Genomic DNA, 19,443 nt, shown 5'->3' with positions numbered 1-19,443 from the left:
TCTGATCATCCTAGTGTCTTACTAGGGGTTCGTCTCCGAAATAAATTTTTTGATCGTCTCGGGTTTTTCATCGGATCTTGTTCTCAAAATAAATTCCATTGCATCTCGCCTGTGGAGCTATAATAAAAGTAGTGATGTGCTTATCAACTATAGAGCTTTAGATAGTTATATCGATCTTTTTAGAGATATGATTATGTAAACTGTGTCTAGTATATAGGTTTGAATATGTGCATGTTCAGAAACCGCGGCTGAGACCAGGCGAGCGGCGAGTCCAAACTCCAAACCGAGCCCCACGAGAGCAGGAAGGAACAGAAAGTGCTCGCCAGCGCAGCTGCAGGTGGCCCGTCCAAATCAGACGTGGGTGGAGGCGTGGAGCCTGGAAGCGAAGAAAGCAGGACGGTACAGACACCGCACCGCACATCCCCATCCTCGGATCCTCCCTCCTCTCCTCCGGTGCGCGAGCCGCGTGCGCGGGTGACCCAACTCAACTGAACCGAAGGTTCGGCGAGACGGCGACGCCACCATGGACAAGGGCCAAGGGCCCCATTGCCAGGATTTTTCCCCCAAGGCCCCAACCCAATCGCTCCCCGTCCCCTCCCCATCCACGTGCTTCCCTCTCCTACACCTCTCATCTCATCCACGTCGCTAGCCATGTAGCGCGCTACGTGACTACGTGCGTATGGCTCTCCGTCTAGCGTGTGTACAGATCCTACGCTACCCCACAAGGACACGACCGGCCGTTCAAGGCCATAATACTTATCCATCCCGGCTTTCGCTGCCTCTCGCTTTCCGGCTTCCACTCGTCTTTGTACCATCTAATAGTCTGATGGCCTGATCTCAATCTTCACCTCATCGCTACGTGTGCTCTGCTCGCTTTTTCCGGCTCTGTGACACTCGCCTCGCCCCGATTAATTAGCACGTACCAGTCACGCTTTCAGTGTCGTCCCATCTTTGCACGATGAAATATTCTCAAAACATGCTGCATTATGTCGCTAGTGGTGACAAATGGAAGCTAGGGAGCGAAGTGAAGCTGGAAAGGATTGGTAAAGAAACATTTTTTTAGTGCAACATAAATAAAGTGGGGTGGTGTCGTAGAGCTAGACATTTTTAGTGCTATATGAGTACGAATCTTTACGATGCTTATACAGGAGGCATGATGACACCGGCGGGGTATAGTGATTAAGGGGGTACTCATGACGTCATTAGCAGAAAAAACTAAGAAAGTGCGTATACATAATGCTATATGAGTATGAATCTGCACGATGCTTATACAGGAGGCATGATGACACCGGCGGGGTATAGTGATTAACGGGGTACTCATGACGTCATTAATAGATAATCACATGATGGTGCAGGCGTAGGAGGGGTCCTCCTCGCAGACGATCCGGTAGGGCCCGCAGGGGTACGGCTGCGGCACGTACTGCGGCATCGGGATGTACTGCGGCTGCGGTGCCGGCTCGGGGGCCTTGCCGCAGGAGCAGCAGTGGCAGCCGCCGTGGCCGTGGCGGCAGCAGCAGTCGGACGGCCACGCCGGGAATGGGTACGGGTACGGCCACGGGTAGGGAACCTCCACCACCTTGGGCGGTGGCGGCGGAGGGGGGTCCTTCTTGGGCGGCGGCTCCACGACCACCGGCGGTGGGGGTGGTGGCACGACATCCGGCTCTGGCGGCGGGGGCTTGGTCTTTTCCTTCTTGGGCGGCGGGGGCTCGACGATCTCGATCTCCTTGATGATCTTGCAGGCCTTGCAGCAGAGCTTGTCGGCGAGCTTCTCCGCGTCGAAGGGCCCCGTGACGATCACCCGGTTGTTCTTCTCGTCGTACTCGATGTCGTCGATGCAGAACTCACCCTTCTCTGCATGCAACAAACCGCGACATCAGTCCCAAGATTCATCAGAGAAGGGTGTCGCTATAAACGACTCAAAAGATACAGAAAAAAGAACAGCTATCGTTTGATTAATCATAGAGAACATGCAACCATGCAAGCAAGCACGGACCTTGGATCCTGTTGAGCACCCTCTGGATCTTGGCATAGCAGCGGCTGCATTCCAGGTCCACCTTGACGATGATGGTCGGCATCTACACTGCACAGCTCCCTGATCAGAAATTCTTTTGGCTATATTTCTTATCTTTCTTGTACACAAGATGTAAAGGAACGCAGAGAGAAGCATCAATTTGATGCATAGAGAGATACACATAGGAGGCCACTGTTGATTAAAATTGATTTATGACTACCAGTACAAAAGAAGAAAATAACTTAGAAGATGATGAAGAAGCAAAGGGCCAGTTTGAATTTGAAGCGTGGAACACCCTCGAGAATAAATTAACCAGGGACATCAAGAAGATTGGCAAAAATCAAATCAACACGTAATCCTAGCATTAAATTCTCGGCTAGCTTCTTGAAGAGTAAAGAATGAGAAGGACATGGACTGAGTGAGCACCTTGATTCAGCTGGTGGCACCAGCGATGCGAGACGGCGAAGATGAAGAGGAAGAACTGTGGACAAGAGGTGGTGGTGGTGGCGGTGATGAGAGAGAGAGAGAGAGAGAGAGAGAGAGAGAGAGAGAGAGAGAGAGAGAGAGAGAGAGAGAGAGAGAGAGGAAGAAGAGGAGATGTTTGGTATGGCGCGAATACGCAGCTATATATGCACCATCTCCTTTGCCGCCCACATCTCAGAGTACGGAGCCGATTATAAAAGTAGAGGAAAGAAAAAGCCATGAAGAAGCAACTAGAAAATAAAAAGGGCCTGGAAAAGCAGCAGCTAGGCAGCCGGCAGCAGCAACACTTGCTTCCTTGCACCATCAACCACACCCGAAAGCGCCTACGTCGCCGTCACGGTTGTTATTTGGCATTCCTCTCGAGAATGATTACTCCACCCAAAAGCCAGTTCTTTCTGAAATACGGTATACAATCGCCGAAGAGCTTTCACATCAGGCGAGGGTATGCCGACGGTACAGCCTCGATCCCGAGTGTCAATTTTTTATTCTATATCTTCCTAATAAGGGCGTTGCTGTAACTTAGACATTTGTTTTTCAAGTTTTTTCAGACGATGGTTGGCCGTCTTTAACCTCTCGTTCTCGTTCTACTGATTACCGATACATGTTTTTTTTTACGCTCTTGTCACCGAATCTCCTGTACTAACCCAGTTTCGTTAGGTCATATCTGCTCGTAGCCCATCATCCATCGTTCATGATCGGTGGTGTCCCCACCGCCTTATCGCTCCGCTTCCGCATCCATCACCTCTATTAGGTCGGCCTACCTCCCACGACCTCTAAATCCATCGACGAAAAATCCTGTCAGAAATCGAGCCATCTCCCTTAATCTTGCCGTTCTTCATCGTCTTAGATGTCGATCCCGTTTTTAGATGGCTAAAATTTTAGAAGGCGGGGGATAGGGCTTTATTAGTCCAAAAGATCATATTCTCGCATGACAGATATGCACCCGGGTGTATAAAGTGTAATGGATTCAGCGGAGGCTGTCATGATGAGTACTGAGTAGGTAATGTTTTTTTATAATTTCTATATTAGTGAATATTATAGAGCACTGATTCTACCAATAAAAGATTAGATAGAGGAATAACAGTGACCTATGCAATGAAACGCTTTGAGATCACCATGCCAGATTATTCAGATACCTTCGGGGCACGGGTCCTTGCGCGGCTGAGCAGGGATGACGAGATGAGGGGTGCGGTTGCGGTATGGTCCACCCAACGCTTGATGCCTGGACCGTGCCATCCCCACACATCCCTTTCGATAGCTGACACGCGTTCTCTTTAGCCGTCAGCGAGTGGCGACACGTCGCGAGTTCGTCTTCGATGTGTCCGGGTCCACAGCGACGGCCAGCGTTCCATGAGGTCAGCAGCAGCAGCAACCGATGATAACAGGAACCCGTCATCCGCGCACAGTACGAGCGATTTGCAAACGACATCCTGTGCGTCTGACACAGGCAACAGTGACCGTTAACCGCGATGTTTCAGTTCTTGATCAGTTGTTGAGTATTATTGACAGTACGGTTCAGGTCCTACTGCTGATCCTCGAAGAAAGAAGCTTTTTTCCAATCCAGGATCCACCACCATGAGAATTCTAGCCTGCGTTCACCGGAGCCGAGCGTTCACGGGAATGGAAGGCATCCGCGTCCACCGCGCGGTGCACATGTCTAGGCGACGGGCAAGGCTTGGCGTTTCCCCGGTCAGCCAGGGGGCCGCCGTCCTCTCCTCGGTGGTCGCGAACAAAAAGGTGGTGTGCAAAGCCACAACAACCGAGGCAGCTAGCAGCAGTCCATCCTCCCCCCACGTACAGTCCCACGCCCTCTCGGTCTCTCACGGTCTCCCCCCGCTGGCGAGCCGGCGGCGCACGCGAGCCTGTCCCGCCGCACAGCGCTGCGACTGCCGCCCGCCCGCCCGCCCCCATCTCGTGCTGCACCCGGAACGGAACGAGCCATCCCATTACATTATTATTGCCACATCATCTTCTTCTTCTTTCTCCGGTCGCTGTCGCCTCCCGATCGAACCCCGTCGTGGCATCATTCGTCGTCGGGAGCCAAACATTTCACGAGGAGGAGACGGCACCCGGGGCCGTGAGCTCCTGCCGGTCCGGTGTCGGTCGTCGTCTTTCTGCTTCTTACCACTGCAGATTGAGTGAACGAGTGTGTGCCACTCCTACTTGCACTGCACTTTTTTAGTCTCGTCGGCGTGATCATTCGTCGATGTACGTCAGTACGTGTACTCACTACTGACATGTAGATGATGTAGATGGAGACGGATAGAGTGGTACGTGATGCCGAAAGTGCACCGGCGTGGTTTCCATTCGAGTGAGATTAGGAGCGAAGGAAGCTGTAGCTGGTAAGATATTGTACGTGTGCCAGTTCGCTTGCTGGTTTCGTTATAAGTCCTTCGATTTTATTCCAGAAGCAGCTGATTACAAACACCTTTCGTTTAGGTTGGTTAGAGTTGCTAGTACTACCTGCAGCTCCTTTGGTTTGCCAGGACTTAAAAGAGAGAAATTGAGGTCTCGGTGCTAAACTGCCGAGAGTCGGCAAAGTAGGACGCTACCGGCCACCGCCCTTCCACATCAAGGGAAGGAATCATCTGATGTAGGCATGTTTTTTTCGAACGCAGGATACCTTATTTTCACTAAAAACTTTACAGAATTCCCCAGTACAACCTTAGACGTACATCACCAGATCCAATGATAGACCCATCATCGTCCTAGCCAGTAACAGAAATCCTAGAGATACGAAGGAGTTCAACCTCATAACCATCCAGCCAACAGTTCATATCTCTAGCTTTACCAGCCAAAAGAACTAAAGACAAACGACATAATTAGCAGATGAAGTTGACGCCGGCCCGTCAGAATGGACTAGGCATTGATCGATGGGTTGCCAATTGCCACGCAGCTGCCCATGCCAGAAAAGGACCAAGTGGATCGAACTCGAACAGTGACGGAGGGCACGGAAAGTATCGGGGTCGTTGTAGTCTTGCAGAATCCATGTAGACTAGTCGACTTGGAGGAGTAGGAGTAGGTGCCCGGTTAACAACTTAGCCGCCCTGCACGGCACAGGACGAGGCGCGTGACTGGTCGAGCGCTAGTGCACCGCGCACAAACAAGATGGAAAAGATAATGCTCTAGCTTAGGCACCCAGCAACAGCAGCTCACTGGTAAACTCGTTGTGGTATAGTCATGTCGTGTAGATGGAGTCCGGTTTGTGGAGGTCACTATAGAGGTTAGATTATCTCCCACCATATTTTCTTTATTTTATTTTTTTCTCGATTTTTTTCTTCATTCTCATTTCATTTATTTTCTTTCATCTTCAACACCTTCATTTCGAGAGAAATCGTGAAGAAAAAGGAGAGAATCTCATCTTAGAAGGAATGACCTTGAAAATTTCTTCATGACGAGAATCGTAAAAAAATCATTAAAATACTGAAATAAATAAAAATTTCGTCATGAAATTAATCTGAATCTGAAGAAAAACTCTTGGAGATGGTATTACAAGACGTAGAAAATTGCGACAAGCTTCTGCCTCGGGTCGGGTACGTGCGCGGTTCGACTCTCCAGCGACCAACAACTCCGGCTAGCTGTAAAGGGCGTGACTCGATCGTTCTCCCTTCCGTTCGTGCACGGACTCTCATTAAAGAACAGAGGTGTCCTCCGATCACCTCCCGGCTGGTCAGCGATTCAGCGTCGCATCCGGCTTACGCTCGGCCGTATCCGGCGGTCGCTTTCGTGGCGCGTCAGCCGGCGACGTTCCCTCAGGCCGAGAATCACTGATGGGTTCTTCGGAGGACCACGTGTGCAGCCAACTACTCAGGCTCATAAATCGTGCGAGACTTCGGCCTGATATCAACCGAGCTTAGACTTTGAAATGCATGCATGAAATGTGCAGAAATTCAGATTAATTTATAGCAGCCGATACGATACCTCTAAAATTTGTACGATATTCTTCCCGTTGGAATTGGTCTATTTATGTCCATTTATAAAATTCTAAAGTATAGACACTTTAGTCCTATATTACTAATCAAGCAAAATTAGATATATTTAAATAGCTAGCTCTCTACTTTGTCTAAAATAGGATAAAGAAAGTCACTTTACTATACTTGCATTTCACACATTTTTTTGCGTGAAAATTTATGACTTATAACTCACGTAGTATAAATATGACAGCTAATCGTGCAATATTCTTTTTCCTTTTTTATGCTAACAGTTTAATAATTAAACCATCTAATTTGATGGCCATTAATTGTCATTTGTAATAAATAGAAACTATCATATTTTATGGCTATAGGAAGGAACCAGGATACGTTCTGGTTGCATTGGCCGGTTTTTTCTGACTTCTTATTTTTCCTATCTTCTCTCTCATGAACAAGCATTTTGTTGTTGTGACCTTGTTGTCCTCTTCTCTTGATGTGCATCGAGGAGGAGGAGAGTAGGATCTCTGAAACCATTGCCGCAATGAGTCCTGAGCGGGCAGTGACTGCGACGTTCACAGTGTGCTCGTCTTTGACTACTTTCTCGACATCGACTATGTCGAAGGACCTGCTTCCACAACACTGACCAGATCACTCTCGTGGAAGCTCGTGTTCATCAATTTAATAAGTAAGTTGTGCGTGTAACTTTTAATTATGAAAAATATATATCTTTTTAATATGAAGTACATGATAGACCTATTAGTGCTAGTTCCGGTGTTTACATCATATTTATCCTATATAATTTATGTCCTAATACTTTATATTTGTCCCATATTTCTAACACTTCCGTCTCATTAAGGTTTGTATCACATCAGTGTTAGGTTTCCAAACCTAGTTTGTGTTTGGACAAAATTGTAGTTTCATGGAGGGTGATTACTGGACTTTTGATGTTTGTAGTGACTCCGTTAATCTTTAAGTTCTACATTTCTGATTATTATGTGAGTGCGTACGTGTAGTAGTGTGAGAGTATATCTACGTATTGTACTGGAGTTTAAAAAAAACATAGTTTCATGGAAAATCGAAACCGGAGGAGGTAATTAATCTTGTGAAGGTTTGAACAGCTTTTGCGATGCGAATCCCTGAGCTCCTGTACGTCAAGATCCAAATTTCTACCTTTGAGAGAATTCGGGACCTGCAAACAGCTGCTTCTCTCTGACCTCCGATATTGGTATCCAATCTGTTTTCTTGTGGCCATGCTCCATGGAAAAGGTCGTGACTAGACTGGGAGAACAGGACTGGCGCGCTCCGCTGCGAGCACCTCATCGCTCAGCCGGATGGTCAGGGAAGAGTTTGTTTTTACCGAGGGTATATGCAGGACGAATACTACATACACATTTTACACTAATATCACACGCGCAAACACTTATACACATGTATACTATACATGCACTTCACACTTATATCACGCGTGCACACACGTACATATCTATACACATGTTAAAATAAGATTAAGAGACACGGTACCTCTAACACGCAGAACACATATTATCATTAAATACGCACGCATGTGTACCTAACTCGAGCTAATCCCAGACGTTACACCTACCGGGAAAAAACTCCTGTGAGCACCACACCGAGCGACCATTGAACACGTGCACACGCTGGCACCCTGCTATCCGAGCTAGAGCTCGGTCTTGGTTAGGGAAGAGTTGAGGTCAAGATAGTCAAAGGTGAGTTCGTTCAGATCTACATAACCGTTTAGCACCATAAAAGAAGACGACGAAGGCAGACCACCCTCCAACAAAGGTCTCAAAAATATAATAATCATTTCCTTCAATCTCATCTCACTAATCGAATACATCATAACGATCTAATTAGTTGCCTATACGAGAATAACCTGACTCAGCAAATACATATAATCTTAAGAATAAACGTGTTTAATTACCTACATATACTATTCCAATTTGACCTAGTAGATACAAATATATGCCCACATGCCTATCTCAACGGATGCATATTCTTATATCCACTCATACAAACAGACTCATGTGTCAGTATCACAAAATTATTTTTATACGAACAACTAATCACAATCTTAACTCTTGCATCCTCTCACACGGTATCAGATTCGATCGAACAAACAGAAACACAACTCAATCTATCCAAACAGATACAACCAAATAAACACTATTCTTTTTAACAAATGACTACCTAACTTATTTTTCATCAAGCTATATATAAGATACATACAGACAAGATCATACGGTAAACCAATCACACCTAAGTTCCCAGCCGAGTACAAAATCATCTCGAAACAGTTCAAACTACACACAGGAAATACTACTACGAAACAGCACTGAATATCCACACAATTAAGGTTTCGGAATGGCCTCTGGCCCACCGGTTCTCAACAACAGCAATTAAGTGAATTGATATGAGTAATGAATGAAACAATGATCGTCTCCGCCAAGGATCAGCTTTGCCCCTTCTTTCTTCGCAGAAGGGAAGCAGCTCTTAAGCCTCCCCTCCAAACACATGCCTCAATGGTACCTTCCGATTCTTCCCAGAAAGCCCTTTTGGTTCAAAAATAAACAATAGTATTGCCAGGCCCACCGCCAATGCCATTATACACAACTTGGCCAACAATTTATTTGCATCAAAATTACTTGGGGTCTGAACTTTTGTCTTGGAAACCTTGGAGAATGGTGTTGCACATATTCATGGTGCGGGCATCTAGAAGATTGTGGTTCCTGAGTTTAATCATAAGAAAACGCCAGCACCTGTTCATCAAGCGAGAAATTGTGAATCAGATAAATAACCATGCATAGTAGATGAGAGGTTTTAATTAACATGTTTCTAAAGCATCCACTCACCACAGCAGGGCAGGGTTTCGTACAAGTTGTTGTCCATGTAATCTGGAGAACGCCTCGCAGGCCCAAGGTATATGACCATCAGCTAGCACCCTGCAAATTACTAGCTTAGTAGCTTTTAGTAAGAACTAGCGCAAAGATTGAATAGCATGGCTTGTAGAGGCATCATTAGGTCTTGCTACAGCAATAAAGCAATAAAAAACAAAAAACAATTAAATATTGTCCCAGAATCTGAAACAATGAAGGACTTATATAAAACATGTTCGAGAAGGTGCAAAACATTTTTAAGGAAATGGAAGGCTGATGTTGGGAAAGAATCGGGAAGGATGATGCATGGCATGCAAGACATGCCTAACAATAGCATATGCCTGGAAGCATCTCCATCTTTAGCATATTCTGAAACATTCTTAAAAGACTGAAAATAAAAATTCTAACATTTTGGCATTCAAAATTCATTAACTCAAAATTTGAGACCTGAACTGAAATTACAGGAAAAACTAGAATTTGGAAATGTAAACTGCATCAAATTTCATCATTTCAAATTTGAGCATCTTGTGACACCTTCCTTTATTTAATTAGGAGAGCAGTGCTCCAAATCCTTGTTAATACATGCATGCCACTGGAAAAACATCTACCGCTGAAACGCCATTGAAACACAAAATTGCAACTTGCAGATGTGTCACTGGTTCTATAACTGGTTCTATGCAATCTTAGATGAAAATGATACTAGCAAGATTGTACAAAGCACAAACCTATTGGCACATTCGTAACTATGCAAATTTTATTGCATTTCTAACAACAGAGGTTTGACCAATACTTTTCAAATTTTCCCATTTGACAGTCAAAGGGGTCACCCAATAGCTTAATAGTCAAACTTGTTGAACGCTCTACGCAAATAAAATGCAGAACTTTTGCAACATTTCAGTGGCAGAAATCCTTGGTAACAGCTGTTCCATACAGAGAAAATGGCTAACACAAGATATAGGAATCAAGATTATAGTTCGTTCACCAAACTGCATATCACCATGAAGAAATAACTAAAACTAGTAATAGCAGGTCAAATCACTACCATCTACCGTGATAATCAGAACTAAGGACATATTGGGGATCGGCCTGACCTTTGTTTTCGAACAAATGAATTCCACATATGCATAATAAGCTTCTCATCTTTTGTAACATCAACAAAATCGTCAAGCATCTGCATTTACTCAGCAAAGTTAAAACAGCAATAATTAAACAGCTAAAAAAAGCATATAGTCAATGTTTCTGAAGAGCAGTGTAAAAAAAATCACATCTTACCCTTCTGTCCTCAAAGTCGGCAGTATCATCATCAACTTCGTCTTCACTGTCATGATCTGAGAAAACTTGTTCCAATGCCATTGGCTACAACAAAGTGTAACAATGTGATCAAGCTAGACTTCAAATGAAGGCATTAAATATGCAAAGAGTCCACATCATAATAATAAAAATAGGCAGTATTAAAAATCTAATAAAATAATACAGAACTATCACTGAACTAACATGAACATAAAAAGGCATCCATCAATTTCATTAAGAATATGGAATCAGAAATGTAAGTAAAGATAACAGAATACAATCAACCGAACACAGAAGCCCTGGGCCGCAGGAACTTATGCTAAAATAATTAAGGAGCCAGCCCCACAATGTCTTGTGCGGCTATATGATCTGAGGACTTGTGATGGTTTACTACAGGGGTTAAAGAGGAGGGCAACAAGAAGGCGGTCACCGACTGCAACCACTGCTTAGGCGACCCAGCCAGCGGACTCGGCAATGTCTTATTTTTATCTCAGATATGCACACACATGCACAGAAGATAGATGGAAGAAAGAGGTGAGTGGTTTTCACTAACCTGGGGCCTGTGTGAATGGAAGAACTTACGTTTTTGCAAGAGTTGCCAACTGCCAGATAATATAAGCACAAACAAATAATTAGTTAAACATGTTCCAATAGATGTGTCGCAAGAAACAATATTATGATGAATAACATGGTATCAAGAACGTAAACAGAAAAGACTACTTTCTGGGCTCAGCTCCCTCAACAGACAGCTTCCTTGTTTTCCCAAATTGTAGCACTGTTGGTGGTGAAAAATTGCTACCATGTACAGAGTGGGCAGGGTCAACTGAAGCATGAGCTACAGAAAGCCCTGAAAATTTTTACCATCAGGGTCAGGAAAAGTAGGCAAGAATGGGGCTTTCTCAGATATGGAAAATATTAGAGCAAGCATGAGGCAACGCAGGTTTTTCTCAGCATGCAGAGTGATGATAATTAGAAATCAGAAATAACTAGTTCACCAGACAGTAGCTAATCATCAGCACATTTTGAGACCTTTTTTTTTTCTCGAACGCCATTTCGAGACCTCACCCCAGTAAAAGTAAAGGTTTAACTTTCACTGCTCCTAGAAATGCAGTGCATCACGTGTTCAAGAAGGATTTTAGGCACAATGTGATTTTGTCCAACGTACTATGTGGCATTGTCCAACAAAGAACTACTGAATTGAAGTAAGAAAGGAAACAAGACACATGGTGGATTTGCATCTTTTCCATCAGAGCTGACATATACTCAACCCAACCAAATGACCAATAGATAGGAGACAGAACAAACAGATTTCAAAATCAAAACCACTTCAAGTAGTCAGAAGTGTAGTTTTATGATAATCCCGTTTGATAGAACTGTTTCAAGAAAGTTTAATGTTTGGCTAATTGTTTTTTCCTTTAAATCTACATTGCAAAGGGAGATATTTAATGTGTCTATTTAAAATTACAAATCAAGTGTGAAGGAGAAAGAATGGTCGTGTAGCAGAACGTCTAAACATAGTTTGAATTGAAAGACAAACTATGATATTTTTTACAACTTTCTACAGCAGCTTTAAAAAATAACTACAGCAGCTTTAAAAAATAAGTGCAGCAGTGCAGCACAGCACAACCGCAAAACTAACCCAAAAAGACCATAAGATGACAACATACCGTTCTCCCTTTGCATATAGTCATCTTCAGACCCAGCCTGGGCATCTTCAGGTGACCCTGATTCCATAATATGTGAATGTGCATGCTTGAATTTCTCAGTTGTGGTTTCCAATCGTCTGCGCTTCTTAAACCTCGAGCTGATGGGAGATGGGACACAATTAGGCAAATCAAACAGATAAAGTAACATAAAAGATATGGAGAACAAGCATATACCGGTAGGAAAATGTTTGATGCCTTCGATCAACTCCCTCTGCCACAAGCTGGATATAACTGGCCCATTAGTAATTATAAATATTTAAGAATTGAGTGCCTCAGTTTAAAGAAAATAAAAAGTATTCATCATGCATGGATATCCTATGCTAAGCATGTAGAACTTTACCTGCAGAAAAATCAGTAAGGTATACTACATATTGTTCGAGGAATTATGTAGGGAAATGTAGGGTGATTTTTGAATGTGAAGCAACAATTGATTGTTCATACACCCTTGGGTTCCGTAATCAACAAAGCAAGAAAAACACAAAGCTAAGAACAGCGCTGCAGGAGTAGCGGCGGTAGTCGTGTGCCTTATATAGGACTACAAAGACCTCATTCAAATCCAACTCTAACTTATCTCTGACTCTTATCTGATTTAAACTACTAACTTATCTCTAACTCTTATCTTATTTAAACTACTAACTTATCTCTAAATGCTATCTAATCTTTCCAAATAACAAAATAGAAGATAAAGTAGACCGCGGGCTACAGTACCCCCCGCGGGTACTATTTACTCCAGTGAACAGTAATTCCTACGCGTGAATAGTAATTCCTGCACATAACATTGTTGTTCTTAGCATATACCCACACTATAAGTGATTTGACAAACCAATAAAAACACCATCAAACAGAAGTTGCTAGCTTTTGTTCCCGTATCATCTATATCATAAGTCCATAACACATAAAAGTGCCTTAGTAGAGTACCGTTTTTTTATTGCTTTATTTGCAAAAGTACTTATATGTACTAACATTACCTAGTTAATTAGGTTTAGCAAATCTGGTACAAGGAGAAAATGTACAGAACCTAGAAACAAGAGCCAGTACATGATGCAATCAGGTGCCAACTAAAGTGGCAATGTATTACATGAGAGAGAGAGAGAGAGAGAGAGAGAGAGAGAGAGAGAACCTTCAGTTTTTCGCATCGTATTATTGTAGTACTTGTAATTAAAAAGCACATTGCCAGCTCTTAACCTGTGCAAAACAAAATTTCTAGATGTGAATTCGGTTACATCAAAATAACAATGTACTTGATAAAGCAGAAAGTTGAAGGAAGAACCAAATACTGATCATATTATCTTCTAGGCAATGTTAGCATATCACAGCAACCTGTATATTATCTACCTAGTCATGGCGATCACTAAAAGAAAAAAAAATACAATATATCAGTTCAATATTTCCTTTTTTAGAAGACAATTTTTTGCACTTACATTATCTATCACATATAGAAATATATCCTATCCATTTGGCAATCTTGGTTCAATTCATTGAATACTGGATTCAAGATGTTCCATCCTTGAATTTATTGCGATTCTTTCCCAACTAGTATTTGAATCGGAATAGTTGTATTACTTCAATGAAATTGATTTTTCTTTTTGAGAACATAAAATAAAAGACTATTTCGATTATGAATTTCTCAACCAGTATTCGTATCAGAATATGAATTTCTCTTGTTGTTTCTTCGTAAACAATCTTTTTGCTTACGACTAACATCTTCTGGAACCTTTCTGGAATGAACCACTTTTCTAGGAAGATGGAACATTTTGGGTAAATACCCAGGTTTTTTTTCGGTTATCAAACTTTGCATTGTGAGTTTGTGACATTTCATGAGAGCAAGCAATTGAAAACTGGGTGTATAATCATTGCTGGTTGGGTGACCAAACAAACCCTGGTTTGCAATATCTATAGAGCATTGAAGCATGCAACAAGAATAGGGAAAGAGAAGTAATTGAATTATAGAATGTGGGCTATATACGTATTACAGTTACCTTATGATATCTGGTACTGACGAAGTTGGTACATCATTATATGAGTAACTACTATAAGGAGACAAAGACATGTCGCTTGCACCAGCTTCTTGTGCGGATATGCTTACATGTAATTGATATGAACTCTGCAGCAATAGAGCTCAACAATCTCAGCAATCTAAGGTGTCACTATCTTACATTGACAATATTTACCGAAATTCATTAGTGACAACTCGTTTCAGCTCCTCCCATATCGTAGCTGCACATTGGTTTGCACTTTGCAAAGTAGGTTGCAGTAAATATGATCTCATGGTCTTTATTTCAAGTGTAAAAAGCCTGTTGAGAGATGAAATTTTGCCCTCTTAACAGTTGAAATATTGCCAAAGGTATGGGCCATTTTGATTTGAAAGATGCAAATTGAGTTGTAAGTTTGGCGGGGCAGGGCAGGTGGGTTTAAATTCATTCTCTATTTACCCCCATAAATTTGAAAGAATTAATTCGATTACACATGAAAAGAAGATACAGGAAAGACCTTACCGTAGCATCAACCTTATGAGAGCAAAATGTCAAGCAACTGTCTTGCTACGGAAATTTTGGCTGCATGAATGACAAAAACAAAGATAAGTAGGTCAATATAGAGTTTCTAACTTTCTATAGCAAGCAAAGAGGATAGCAGAATCTCTGAAACATGGGAAACAAAACAAAGAGAAAACTGCAGCAAAATTAATGGAACTTTTCCTTGACTGCAGATTCCAACCTGTACTGTCAATTTCGATAGCTTATCACATGTTCTGCTGAGTTGGTGCATTTTTTTAGTAAGTTGGTGTAAATTGCCACATGTACTTTTCGTTCTGACAATTTTCCACCTATATGTTTGGAACAGTAGATCCTAATTTACCAACAATTCTGCCATACACAAAACTATCCCTCTTTAGTGAGCACAGAGAAATTTCAGTATTAATTCGCTCTGTGATGCTGTATTTAAAAGTACAAGTAGAAATTTATATGAACAGTTTCCCATTAAACATAATAGTAATGGTGGAACACCATGTAAATGATTGAGAGTACATGTAGCAATTGACACCTAATTTAGAAGCATGTAGGGGTAAATGGTCAAGATTGAATATTCAAAGTAAAAGGTATGGTGAAATTCTTTTTTCCGAAACAAGTTACAAATGCTACCAGTGGCGGTTATCTAACCTATAATTATTGAATGAAAAATTTCAATGTTCAGAAAAATGTGAATGTAATGCTATAGTACATGCTTAAGAACACTGAATCTTAAATGCTAGACCACCAGGGAGAAGTTCAATTTGACATACCTCTAAGAAGCTTGGACTCATTGTAATTGTAGAAACCAAATCCACAGTATCTCCCAAACTTAAAGTCGCACAGTTCTCCAAGGACGAAGCAAGTAAATCAGTTGGTATTTTACCCCACGAACGTTTCCCTTCAAGCTCTGTTAAAGCTTATGACATGGATGGTAATTAGTCCATCCAATAGGGATACAAATCTACGGTTGGTTTTTGAGTTTCAACAGCCTGTATGCTTAATTAATTGTTTTAATAAATGCAAAAAATGTTGATGTATATATTTTCTAAAAATGGTAGTTATGACAATGAGGATCCTCTTGACAAGAAGAAAGATTAATCCGATTACTCACAACAAAAGAGCCTAACATGATATCCCTGTTGGAAATGTAATCACATAATTTCTGTGGATATTCTATTCATCTGATCATTTCAATTACAGTAAAGCTGGCAAACATAGCCAAATGTTCCTAAACTAACACAGCAAAGCATTTTGTAAACTAGTCAACCATGAACGAATGGAAGCACTACTCTTAAAGTTTCCCTTTTTGGAGTAATTGCATGATAGACTGATTTCCTCCCACGAATTCACATGAACGAGAAGGCTTTGCACACGGCTGCTGTTTACCACAGGAGCTGTAGGTAACTTCAGCTTTCAAGGGTTGGGCCACTTGCCCAATAATATGGGTTGTGAGCTGAGTTCAGAACATTTTGAGACAGATTAGACCAATACTCCAATCAGGTTCAGAAATAGGAGCACAAAGGCAGATCCAGAAGCCATTGGTGTTAGACATAGACTGAAAGAAACTTTGCCCTCCATCTCTTGGATACAGGCGGCGCGGGGGCCATTGGTGTCTGGGAATTTGAGGAGCCAATTAGATCCTCCACAACATTAAGAAGCAATGCGCTGTAGCCGACCATGGCTAATTCATCCAGCGCGGAAGTCATATTTCTGCCACTAAAGGCCACGGTTCAAGTTACATTAAGTACAAGTAAGATGGATTGATCGAGAATTTTCTACAATATATATATCCTGTAACATCTTGATTACTATGTTTTAAGATAGTTGTGTTAAGTGTTAACCAACTGCATCATTTCTCAACAACAAAAAAACAAGAAGAAGAAGTAATGTATTGTGGCAAATGCTGATTATCTGCCATAAAATGTCAACGTGAACTTACTTTGGAGAGAAGAGCCTTCCACATCGTTATAAGAGCAGTTATCTTGAACAATAGTTTGTTCGACTTGCCCTATTGAAATAAAGAAGAATTTGATGACAGCACATGAATGAAAAGAATAACTACTCGCATAGGATGCACAGTATACCACAGCTAATAAGGATAATGTTAAGGTTGCAAGCACGGGCGGTTGACCAATTTTTCACATCAGGAATGATGAATGTGGCTTCAGTGTTGTCTTATTTCCAAATTCGCCAAAAGAAGTAAGCAAACAAACCCGACTGAATCGATATATTGGAGAATGCTGCAAAATCATATCATGATTCAGAATCAGAAATGAGATCATTTGGTAGACAAACTTAAAAGCTCATCGCTTGTTTGCACAAACTAAAAAGGGCTACACTTACCCCTTCAAGCGAAACCTTACTAGTATGTCTAGCTAATAGAACATAAAGAGGAAAGATATTCTGCGCTTGCAATTCGGTATTTGTACTTCCAGAAAGTGATATGGTTATCTGAATCCTGCATTGATACAGACAAACGAAAGTCAATATTTGCAATAAACAAGTTTCTAGTTTGAACAGTGCAGGTAGTTTATCAGAAAGATTACACCTGACATAAACTGATGTAATATTTTATCTTGTCTAGCCAAGCTACTGTTCTGGTTTCTACTATCTTTTTGAAGAATATGCAGACATCTAATGCTAGGCCCCAACTAAAAGTTGAAAACTCAAAGTCATAAAAAATCAGATGCATAACAGTGTTTGGATTATTGCTCAAGCTACTCTGCTCGAAACCTAATTGACACTTATGAGTTATGACATGTTTTAGTTTTTAATGGCAAAACCACAAAAATTTGTAACTTTGTGTAAATAACAAGATTCAAGGCAATTCGCTTGCCTTAGCTGCTGGAGCATCCAGAGCAATAAAATACTCTAGGTTTCCCACACAATCACGTAAATAATATATCCTCCTACAAGCTTTGGAACTAGAACTGGAGCTCAGTCAAAAGGGACTCAATGTAGGTACTGTATAAGAATAAGACACTCGTATATGACATTATTTTAACTATGTACATAGTTTCCAAATTTCAAAACAAAAAACTAAAAGAGCAACACAGATATGCCTTAAATGAATCTTACTGATAGCAACAGCTAAAAACAGGTACTGTAACTTGCAAAGAAACTAATGATCCTAATCCCTGAATAAGTAATTTGTACCGCTGGCACTGTGCATGCATGGCTGGGCCCACGACATGACATTGAACAAAGAGGATATAAGAACCAAATAAGTTCTCATTTCTCAAGGTGTTGAGCCGAATGTGGAATAGTATATGCATAGGATGGAAACATTTAAATATGCGAGTGGCAGGCCGAACCTCTTTTTCTGCCTTGCATGCATCTTGTAAAGAAGGCATCTTTGAATAAAAGGGGGCTGCAAAATCAGAGAACCATCATTGGTATCTCATAGCACTTTCACATAACAGTTACTGGAGAGTAAGCACAGATATGTGAAAAATGTTAAGAGTTGGGATTTTAATGGCAGGATGAAATTTACATTTTTAATGGCTCGTCGTTGAACAATATTGTACAGCTCGACTGGCTTGCAATACAAGGCAAAACTTTCTTCCGCAGCAAGTTGCTCATCTGGAGACAATCGAGCTCTTGAGTGCTGAAGGCACATCTCGTCTGCAGACCTAGGATAACCAAATACAAACCCAATGTTCCTGCATACAAGCACAACTTGCATAAAAAATAGAATCCATCTCATCTCACTTCAAGAACAAGAACCACAACATAGTCATGATTGCGCATCTACAAGGCAGCTGAATTCTATGCAAAACAGCTTGACTAGTTTCCATAAGCAACCAAGTTAGGTACCACATAGATTTCAAGGAGCAGTCATCATTAACTCCCAAAATTAGCTATGTACCATTAAGAATTTTTCACTATCTGCCCAAACCCAAACCTACCAAACTAAGATGCATCACCAATTCACAATGCAGTACCCAACTATTCCGAGATGCATGCATGATTTTCTCCTGAGGCATTACCAATCGACAATTGTGCACCCTCACACTCACAAATGACCACGGAACCTGGACAGCCTTATGCAGGGGCAGACTTCACTTGGGTCATGGGGGTTCATAGTATTTGGAAACTAAATTGCACCTGCGCCATCCTAATCGAGGGTAACACCACGCAGCACACAAAAAACCACGAATAACTGAGTTTGAATGGCAAGAAGGATTAGCGTTTGATTGCGGACAAAACTAAACCCTCCCTTAGAAGTTAGAACAAAGGAATTCATCCAGGCAAGCGAGGATTACTAACCAACACAAGAGGGAACCAGTCCTCTCCTGGACGTATCTCGAGCCCCACTAGACCGAGAGAGGTGCGGCGGCCGGTGGGTGGAGGATCCGGCTGAGAGAGGGAGGGAGTCGTTGGGAGCGGCGATGCGTTGGGGAGCCTCCCTTGTCTTGTGTCCGTGGAGTAGGAGCGGGTGGGACCGCTGGGGCCGCGCGCACGCTTCAAGGAGGTAGAAGCGGACGGTATGTCACACGGCGGGCTCCGCTCCGGTGGAAGGCGGCGGCGGCGGCGGCGAAGTGGGGCCGAGTATTGGCAGGAGATGGGAGCGGCGCCATTTCGAGTGGGTCGGGTGATTGGCACGTAGTTCTATATTTTGTCAGCCGTCAGATTGAT

General features: G+C 42.3%; 1 protein-coding gene and 1 pseudogene across 1 annotated transcript; both read right to left on the bottom strand.

Moving 5' to 3' along the window:
• Positions 1–1,173: 1,173 nt before the first annotated feature.
• Positions 1,174–2,688, bottom strand: LOC133913325 (protein PYRICULARIA ORYZAE RESISTANCE 21-like). The gene is made up of 3 exons (XM_062356452.1): positions 2,438–2,688; positions 1,994–2,092; positions 1,174–1,851 (listed from the first exon to the last, which is right to left on the bottom strand). Exons 2-3 carry the CDS (start codon positions 2,073–2,075, stop codon positions 1,340–1,342), a joined length of 594 nt encoding a protein of 197 aa, XP_062212436.1. The 5' UTR covers positions 2,076–2,092; positions 2,438–2,688; the 3' UTR covers positions 1,174–1,339.
• Positions 2,689–8,576: 5,888 nt separating this feature from the next.
• Positions 8,577–18,464, bottom strand: LOC133913324 (polycomb group protein EMF2B-like; annotated as a pseudogene).
• Positions 18,465–19,443: the final 979 nt, after the last annotated feature.

The sequence above is a fragment of the Phragmites australis genome, chromosome 3 (genome assembly GCF_958298935.1).
Source record: "Phragmites australis chromosome 3, lpPhrAust1.1, whole genome shotgun sequence".
NCBI classification, from domain to species: Eukaryota; Viridiplantae; Streptophyta; class Magnoliopsida; order Poales; family Poaceae; genus Phragmites; species Phragmites australis.
Note: the sequence above shows the minus strand (reverse complement) of the source record. Positions and strands in the feature narration are given on the sequence as shown.